This window comes from Populus nigra, chromosome 2 (genome assembly GCF_951802175.1).
Source record: "Populus nigra chromosome 2, ddPopNigr1.1, whole genome shotgun sequence".
NCBI classification, from domain to species: domain Eukaryota; kingdom Viridiplantae; phylum Streptophyta; class Magnoliopsida; order Malpighiales; family Salicaceae; genus Populus; species Populus nigra.
In genome coordinates, this window is record NC_084853.1 from 45,596,288 (window position 1) to 45,606,728 (window position 10,441).

At 36.7% G+C, this 10,441-nt stretch overlaps 1 protein-coding gene across 1 annotated transcript; it reads right to left on the bottom strand.

Annotated features, from left to right (window-relative positions):
- Positions 1–696: 696 nt before the first annotated feature.
- On the bottom strand, positions 697–3,778 carry LOC133682152 (UPF0481 protein At3g47200-like). Its single transcript, XM_062105416.1, has 2 exons — positions 3,624–3,778; positions 697–2,513 (listed from the first exon to the last, which is right to left on the bottom strand). The coding sequence occupies exon 2, from the start codon at positions 2,498–2,500 to the stop codon at positions 890–892; it is 1,611 nt and encodes a 536-aa protein (XP_061961400.1). The 5' UTR covers positions 2,501–2,513; positions 3,624–3,778; the 3' UTR covers positions 697–889.
- Positions 3,779–10,441: the final 6,663 nt, after the last annotated feature.

Below are 10,441 nucleotides of genomic sequence, written 5' to 3' on the forward strand. Positions count from 1 at the left end.
ATCGCAAGTCTCTTACCGGGTTCTGTAACTTTTTAGGTGATTCTCTTATTTCTTGGAAAAGCAAAAAACAATCTATTGTTTCTCAATCATCCACCGAAGCAGAATATCGTGTCATGGCATCTACTACCAAAGAGATTGTTTGGTTACGTTGGTTACTTGCTGATATGGAAATTTTCTTTTCTCATCCTACTCCTATGTATTGTGACAACCAGAGTTCTATTCAGATTGCTCATAACTCGGTTTTTCATGAGCGCACTAAGCACATTAAGATCGATTGTCATCTTACCCGTCATCATCTCAAACATGGCACCATTGCTTTGCCTTTTGTTCCTTCTTCCTTGCAGATTGCAGATTGCAGATTTCTTTACCAAGGCGCATTACATCTCTCATTTTCGTTTTCTGGTTGGCAAACTCTCGTTACTTGTAGCTGCCGCATCGTGAGTTTGAGGGAAGATGTTAAATAATATTTATGTAGTCTTATTTATTAAGGGTAAAATAGTACATTCAGTTTGACCTATATATACTTTATTTGTATTTAGGTTAAGACTAAGCATTTATAATATACAGATTATTCAAAATTATAGCCTTCTTTTTCTATTTGATCTCAATTAATTTAACAGTAACAAGATAATTTTTGCTTTCTCTGACGGTCCAGACTCTTTACGATGGAGATTTGTTGAATTCTGCAAGATGAACTTGATAGTGAAGACAGCATCCATCAGAACCATCATTACAAAGTCCTGGCTACTAAATACAAAGAAAGCCCATGAGTTGAAGTACAATGAAAAACTGCAAAGGAAACGGAAAGTACACAAACAATACAACGAAAGGCAACAATGAGAGAAATAAAATTACACCGGATTGGGGCTAACTTGGTCCACTTGGAGTACTAGCGCAAGGCAACGACAGCACAAATTGTTTGTACAAAAGTGAAGAGGAGCAAGACAGTTGCACTAACAGTTGCAGTACATCTCCAAAGATTTCCAAAATATACCTCTCTAAAGTATGCGCTATTTTTCAACCAGGAGTTCTGGTAGTGTTGATCCAGCTGCTTGAAGAGGTTATAGTAAATGGAATATTCTTCAGAAGTTTCTGCCGAAAGCTTGTCAATCAGATTCTTCACTGAAGCACCATCTCTGTCTGTGTCAATGATTTTATTTTTAATGAGGAGATCCACATCTTTGGTTTTGGCAACAAGAGTATCAAGTAGCTTAACGTAATGGCAGATGTACTCTTCTCCTTTATAATGACACCGCTCCAAGGCAATGAGATTTCCGAAGAGAAGTTCAGTGTGGTGGTCTATCCGAAGACGTGGTATACGTAACTCACCTTTTGTAGAAGAAAATTTTACGTCAAGTAAGCATTCATCTCGTAATTCCTTAAAATTAATCGCTGCCCCATGCAGCTTGGTTGCGCTATAAAATTTTCCAATCGGTTCGTCACTCGTCAGACCTGGATGGTTGACGGATAATGAAGATCTGACCAAATCGGTGAAATGTAATATCTCCTTGTCGCTCGGCTTGTATGCACTCGCATTGTACCTATTTAAGTACTCGTAGGCAAGCTCTCGAAAAGGAGTATAATATCCTTCGCCGTCTTCAAGAAGATGGTCATATAATTTCTCAAGAATAAAGAATGGCAACTGATTCTCGAGCAGCAAGAAGTCTTGTCGAATCCGAAACGTTGACCCCTTTCTACTAAATAAGGAATCATCTCCATATTTTTTAAAATCTTTATTCCTCAACAAGTACTCCAAGATGAAAACAGCATCCAACAACACCATTTTCACAAACTGATCATTTTCTGCAACTTCACGAGCACCATCTTCATAACATCGGCGGATCTTCTCTTCATCCTCTTTAATGGTGTTCCAAATTTTCTCCAGGAACTTCACTTGTTGCACCCTTGTTTCCCCTACCACCCTGTTACAGAATTCTTTCAAATATCTCACCTTTTGCGTTGTCATGGGCTGCAAATTCTTCTTGTCATGGTGAATAGGGCCTATAGAAACTTCTTGAGGAGTATAGATGGCTTCATTTGATTTGCGAAGTGCATCAGGAACTCTGTAGATACAATTCCCATCATTTGGATTTTTCTCGAGTTTATATACAGCTCCTCCAGCTTCAAGATCCGAGTACAGTTCTTCAACTTTTACCAGTTGAATGAGCTTTTCTGCGTTGTATGTGTTTCGAACAATATCCTGCTCAACAATATTTTCAGCATTGTATGGATTCTCAACAATATTATCTTGGTGAAAGAATGTTCCAGAAGGAATTTCAGCATCTTCTCCATGGTAGTCTGCAGCTGAAAAATACGAGGAATGAATTCCGGCATTATCTCCATGGTAATCTTGAGTATCAAATGAAAAATATGGTGAACGAATTTCAGCATTAACTCCAAGGTAGTCTCCACCACTTGAGAAATATGGTGAACGAATTTCAGCATTATCTTTGAGGTGTTCTTGATCAATAGAAAAGTATGGTGAACGAATCTCTCCCATCTTTCAAATTTTGCTGTCCAGTAACATAAATAAACAACAGTTACGTACTACCAATAGAATCTATTTCACAAAAATATTACTTATTTCTACGCGTTTGAATTTTTTTGCTTGTGCAACAGAACACAATGCTAATATTTGCAGTTAGTTTCCTATGAAACTAAGTGATTTATCTGACAAGATAAGGGATTAGTTCACTAAAATTTAATTAGGATAAAAAAAAGTGTAAAAGATCTTTAAATTCCTAAAAGATTTTATTTTTGTCGACAAGGGAAATTAATTCATACTATTGAAATACTTCTGTAATGTTATTCACATAGTCTCACCATAAAGTGCACCTCCCAAGCTGGTTAATGTTTAGGGTGTTTGTGTTCGAAATATTTTGGATATGAAAAACAAATAAAGAATAAAATTAATAGGTAAAAAACATTATTTTTTAAAGTGTTTATTTATTTTTACACCGAGACAACATCTTTAAGACTCTAAAAGAATAAAAACAAAAAACAGAGGGAATTTTTTTTATATTTATCTCTTTATGTAATGACAAGTTTATATAGATTTAAAATATTTCAATGAAATTATATACTATTAATAATACTGAATAACTATTATTTAATTTTATCCAAACATTCACAAATATCACAATTAATTAAAAAAAACTTATTAAAGAATTAATCTCACTACAAATTAAACTTCAAGTGTCAAGTATCTTCTATTTTATATTATAAAGATTTATATAATAGTATTAGAAAACCCACTAAAAAAGCTTACCCACTATAATTTTCACTTAATTTACTATATAATAAAAATTCACACTCAGAACATTTTAAAAAAAATTATTTTTAATATAAGATAAAAATTATTTTCTTCTTTATTCCATTACAAACTAAACCAACTTTAAACTCAATAATTAACAAAGAAAGGAGTATACCTCTTAATTAATCATTAAACCCAATATTCACACGAGGGTAGGGTCAGGTTGCTCATGGTAATTTATTTAATTAACGAGTTAATTAACAACTTGCATCACGCAGTAATTTAAAAACTAGCTTTATTGAAATAAAAAAGAAATTATATGCTGAATAAAAATAATAAAAGGGAAAAAAAACACAGAGAAACCGAGTACCTGGCCTGTGAAAAACAGTAATAATATTTTACAAATGGGGATCAAACAGCAGAGCTTCCTCTGATCCTGGACGCAATATATACTGCTTTTGCTGAAAATGGCAGCCTCTCTCACACTTCCATTCTCTGTAACTTGTGTCTCTTGTGCATGTTATATATAGGAGGAGGAGCACTCCCCTCTCCATTACTCTCATAATTTATTTCACTAATGTAAGAATTAATTAATTAAGAGCATCTTTAATTGATTGTTGGTGTCAATATTTTAATTAATACGTTCCAAAACAATTTCTATTTTATGCCAAAAAACATTTTTCCTCTCTATTACAGTTGGCCCATGTGCAAGACACTTCAATTAAAATATTTCCACATAATTTGTTTTTATTTACCAAATGTTCGATTATCCACTTTTCTATATATGCAGAGCATAAGAACAAAAATATGGGAGCACCTTAGCCTCTTGTAAGAATAATAAAAAGGCATTGCCTAGAGTTGTTTACACTAATTACAACACCAGAAGAACAATATTTAATTTTCATTTCATCAGATTAATGTAAAGAAACAAAAATAACAGTTCACACATGTGGGGGACAGCCTTACCCTTGACCTTAGACTCTCGAAGGCCTTCATTTAAAAATAAACTCAAATGAATTATGGGGTGTAATTCAATTAATTATATTTTGTATTTGTTATCTAAAGATTATCAATTTGAGTTTTATAAATTTTAAAATCATTAGAGATTTACATAATCATTAATTTTAGAACCTGTAAAATTAATCAAGATATATGTAAATTTGCTGAACACCCCCATATTAATTTAAAAATAAAAAATAAACTTAAGTCTCAGCAATAAGTCAAATGAGTTTCTTTTCTATTCTTTTTTTAATTATTTTTTTGGTGATTAGGGAGTAGTTAGGTGATGATTAGAGAATATATTATGTCATTCAGCTGAGGCAAATTAGGACGTCACACAATTGAAGGAAGGCAAAGAGCACTCGCGGACTAAAGGTAATTGCCATGTGTTCATTAATTATACGGTGGAAGGTTTTTTTTGCTGTCATCTTGCATGTTTTACAATTGCAGTAGTTTTTTTTTTTACCCTTGAAGGTGATTTAACTTCATTGGTAAAAGCTACTTGATATGTATGGTTTCTTGTTATCAAAATATTATCTTAAACACAATTAAATAAATTAAGTTTTAAAGTCATAATATCATTATCCAAGTACGAATCCTATTAACAATAAAACACATTATATAAATTTAAATATGTTATACTAATTGAACGGTATTAATTCTGAATCAAGTTTTATACATGTTATTTTTAAAAAAAAAATTCATGTTTAAAAAAGACCAACCAACATCTCTAGACTCAGTTACGCATTGAGCTCAGGTACATGTGCTTTCAGTTATGTGCTGAACCAATATACATATGAGTTTAGTAATCTGTCACACCCAACATCTCTAGGTTGTGCTACGTGATGAGCCCAAGTACATGTGGGTCGGACAATCCACTAGACCTAACATTTCTAGGCTCAATTATGTGTTGAGCCCAAGTACATGTAGAATTCAATATCTCTAGACTCAGATACATGCTAAGATCAAGTACATGTAGATCTGGAAAATTGTCCAACCCAACATCTTTGGGCTCATCATCTCATTGAGCCAAGATGTATATAAAACTAATGATCTTTCGAGACCCCTTATTGGGTCATAGGACTCTGCTTGTTTTTTATCGTAACCCTTAACATAAAATGTTAAGATCAATAGTACTTATCTCTTTACACCCTTAAATGCATAGAAGTTTTTAGAAAGACCTAATATTTATCACTTATTAATAATGTGTAAAAGATATTTATACCTTATTAATGACATATAAAAGATTTTTTATCCACCTCCAATGCTATTTGAGGAAGATGAATTTCTAGCCTCTCCTCTCCAAAAGAAAAAATGACATGATTCACAAGCTATAAATATACTATGGATCTTTTAAAAAAAAAGGTTTTGAATCTTCATTCTCGACAGCATATTTATTTTCAGAGTTTCTATAAAAAAATATCATTGTTTTTTTCTCAAAAAGATATTTACTTACGCATTAAAGAGTCTCTAAATCATTACAGATAACTTTTTATAAGTATCGGCTACCAACCATCTTGACTTACCAAACACCAGGCAAAAACCACCTTAGTTAAGGAAAATTAATTAGATTACTATAATCAAGAGATTAATCGATTATCCAATATATAAATCTTGCCCCTAAGCTACTTGGATTTTTTTATACATGATCTATCATCTAGTCACAATTGTGTTAAGGCTTCCAAATACAACCACCAATCCTGGTTTCTTTTTAAAGAGAAGGGTTTTTTCTTCTCTCATTTTCACATTTCATATATTCACCATTTTTGCTTTATTTCATAATATTTATATTTTTTTTCTTAATGCAATTGGTTGTAAATAATGTTGGTAACTATTAAGGAAAGAGTCCACATATATGTAAATACATTATATATAGGGATAGTTATCATGTGTAGTACATTCCACCACTGTATTGTATACAACCCTAAAGGTATAAATACAAAGGGATGGTTGGTTTATCAATCATTCATCACAATTATACAAAAGACTCTTTCTAATCTTAACTTGGTATCAGAGCAAAAACAAACATCCAGCAGCCTTCTATCGTCCAGCAGTCTCCTTTCCCATCAGCTTTCTTTCATACTTCTCCCTTACATCCGGTTCTCTTCTTCCAGCAAATATCAAGAACGTGTTCTGCCAATCTTCTTCCTCCTATGGACAATCAAGAACTTCATTATTCTGCTGCATCTGCACCCCAATCTTCTTTCTCTGTTATGGCGCCGACAGCCACCTATGGTGTGTCCCCTGCTGCTGCCATCATATCTCTTCCTAACACGCAACAGGTAATGTCTTTAAAACTCTCCAATACCAACTTTTTGTATTGGAGGATGCAGATGAAGCCGTTCCTCTTGGGCCAAGGCGTATACTCTTTTGTTGATGGCACATCAACATGTCCTCCTCCTCATCTGGAATCTGCTGCAGTATCTTTATCCTCTGTCAATCCTGCCTACTTGACATGGAAGCAGCAAGATCACCTAATCATGAGTGCCCTCTTATCTTCTCTCTCGGTGGAAGTTCTGCATTTAGTGGTGGATTGTAGCACCTCCCATGATATATAGAGAACGCTGGAAACAGCTCTTGCGTCTCCTTCAAATTCCAGGATCATGCAGCTTCACGGTTCCTTCCAAGAGCTACGCCAGCAAGATGATTCTGCCAGCACCTACTTGCAGAAGGCAAAAGCATTGTTTGATGAACTAGCTGCGGCTGGTAGACCAATCTCCTTGGCAGAATTCAACCTATATGTGTTTCGGGGGTTACGTAGCGAATTTAAAGATCTTGTCACCAGCTTGTCTACCAAGGCTGACCCCATCTCCTACAGTGATCTCCATAGCAGTCTACTCTCGGCTATCAGGACAATTTGGGCAGCAAGGTAATCGCTTTGGTGGGTATAATCGCAGTGTAAAATGTCAGCTGTGTTATGAGTATGGGCATACTGCCCAACAGTGCTCTTAGTTGGCTAATCATCCTCTTCAAGCCAATGCCAATCTCGCTTTTAATAATGCTCCTGCAACATCTCCTATCACATGGTTTCCTGATACGGGCGCAAATCATCATGTAACACCAGACATTGCGAGTATGACGAATTCAGAACCTTACCTTGGTAATGATCATCTACATGTTGGTGATGGTAAGGGCCTTGTTATTTCCAATATTGCTCACTCTAAAATTCATTCCCCAAAACGCACCTTTACTTTATCCAATATTTTACATGTTCCTGCCATTAAAAAACCTCTGCTATCTGTTCAAAAATTTTGCCTTGAGAATAACGTGTTTTTTGAATTTCATTCCTGTTTCTTTTATATTAAGGACCTCATGACAAAGGAAGTGCTTCTTTCCGGTCAGAGTAGAGAAGGTCTATATGTTTTGTCCGAGTCGTCTGCCATGTCATTGCCTCAGGCTTTCTCATCTACATGTCTCTCTACTTCCGCTGATATCTGGCATCGTCGACTTGGGCATCCAAGCCCACGCATTCTGCATTTTTTGGTGAAAAATAAAAAAGTATCATGTACGACAAAATGTTTTAATTTCAATTGTCCTGCGTGTCCTTTGGGTAAGTCGTGTCATCTCACTCTAAAAACTACGGGTCATCAAACTCTAGCTCCTCTTGATTTAATTTTTAGTGATGTCTGGGGTCCCTCCCCTATGTTGTCATCAGACGGTTTTCGCTATTTTGTTATTTTTGTGGATGCCCATACAAAGTTTATCTGGTTTTATCCGATGGTTGCTAAGTCTGATGTTTTTCATATTTTTCATCAGTTTCAAGCGCTCGTTGAGCGCCAATTTTCTTTAAAAATAAAATCTGTTCAAACAGATTGGGGTGGTGAATACCGAAAACTCAATACGTATTTTAAAACAATAGGTATTCATCACCGTGTGATCTGCCCACACACCCATGAACAAAATGGCATGGTTGAACGTCGTCATAGACATATTGTCGAAACTGGACTTACCCTTCTTGGGCAATGTCACGCTCCCCTTAAATATTGGAGCTATGCCTTTGAAAGCTCTGTTTATTTGATTAATCGCATGCCAACTCCGGTTCTTAATTATAAGAGTCCTTTCGAATGTCTTTTAAAATCATCTCCTGATTATGCTTTTCTTCGTACGTTTGGGTGTCTTTGTTTTCCATTCCTCCGTCCATACAATACTCATAAGTTAGATTTTTGTTCATCTGCTTGTGTTTTTCTAGGATATAGTAACTCTCATTTCGGTTATCGATGTCTTGACTTGACATCCAAACGTATTTATCTTGCTCGTCATGTCCGGTTTCATGAACATGTTTTTCCTCTCTGTAAATCTGAACAGATTGCAGTCCCACCTACACATCCTACTGCCGTCACTATACCGGTTACTTTATATCATCCAAAGCCACCATCTTCAGCCCTTCCACTGTTACCCCCCCCCCCCACACCACCTACATCTCATTTGGCTCCCTTACCATTATCTGCATGTTATTATCATGATCATGTTGTAGGTACAGGTTCAGATTTGCCACCCTCGCATGCAGTACAGGTTCAGATCGCTCCTGTCAGCTCCCCTGGTTCTTCTCCTACTGGTTCCCCTGTTCTGGCAGTGACTCCAGCAGATTCTACAGCTGGTTCTACCCCAAGGCCTGCACATATATTGAGCTCCTCATCAGGTTCTTCCTCTGATTCCTCTCATAGAATTAATCTATGTGTTGATCTGTCGAAATTCCAGCTTCAGCAGATACCGGCCAGTGTTGATAACAACTCCTCCCAGCCGACACATCTCCATCCTATGGTACTTCGACCACGTCCACCAAAGGATGCTAACTTCAGTGTTGCAACTTCCTCACGGGTTGCAACGTTACCTCAACAGGAGCCGCTGTCCTTTAAGGATGCCAACAGGTATTTGGTTTGGCATAATGCCATGCAGGAGGAAATCCGGGCACTTCACTCTAATCATACTTGGTCATTGGTGCCCTCTCATCCATCTATGAATGTGATTGGTAGTAGGTGGGTTTACAAGATTAAACGCCACGCCGATGGTCGAATTGACCGATATAAAGCACGGTTAGTTGCCCGCGGCTTCTCTCAGCAAGAGGGGATTGATTATTTGGAGACGTTTAGCCCAGTGGTTAAGCCTACAACGGTACGTCTTATGCTCACTATTGCTGTCTCGTATGGTTGGAATATTCACCAGTTGGATGTTCATAATGCTTTCTTGAATGGCATTCTTCAAGAGGAGGTATACATGGCACAACCACCGGGGTTTGCTGATTCAGCTATGTCATCTCATGTGTGTCGTCTTCATAAATCTTTGTATGGCTTGAAACAAGCACCTCGAGCTTGGTACAACAGGTTGAGCGAGTTCCTCCTTTCCATTAGATTTCAGGCATCCAAGGTTGACACTTCTCTGTTTATTCTCTCTCTCAATGGTGCCATGATTTATCTGCTTGTGTATGTGGATGATATTTTACTGACCGGGAGTAACTCAACCTTGCTTCATAGATTGATTACTTTACTGCAAACAGAATTTAAGCTTCGGGATATGGGTTCTGTTCATTTCTTCTTAGGCATTGAAGTTAAACCTACAGCTATGGGTATCTTGTTAAGTCAACACAAGTATGCACTCGATATTATCCAACGAGCAGGTATGGCTTCCTGCAAACCGGTTGATACTCCTCTGTCTACCTCCTCTAAACTAGGAATTGTGCCTGGTACTCTTCACTCTGATCCGACACGGTATCGACAGATTGTTGGAGCACTGCAATATCTTACTTTCACTCGACCTGATATTTGTTATGCAGTCAACAAAGTATGTCAGTTTATGCATGCCCCTACTGATGATCATTGGGCTGCTGTTAAACGTATCATACGTTACCTGCAGACTACAACAACCTATGGTCTGCACATTACTCGAGACTCTCTTTTGACTCTTCATGGTTTCACAGATGCTGATTGGGCAGGTAGTATTGACGATCGAAAATCAACAGGTGGTTATCTTGTATACCTTGGTTCTACACCTATCTCATGGAAATCCGGGAAACAACGCACTGTTGCTAGATCTTCTACAGAAGTAGAATACAAAGCCTTGGCTGATGGTACTGCTGAAATTTTATGGATTCGTTCTTTATTGGCAGAACTTCGGATTTCCACTTCGTCCATGACTACGTTATGGTGTGATAACTTAGGGGCCACTTTCTTATCTGCCAATCCAGTGTTCCAT

What these genes read in the sequence shown, in the direction of transcription:
- LOC133682152 (XM_062105416.1), bottom strand. Translation starts at nt 2,500, where the DNA reads ATGGGAGAGATTCGTTCACCATACTTTTCTATTGATCAAGAACACCTC.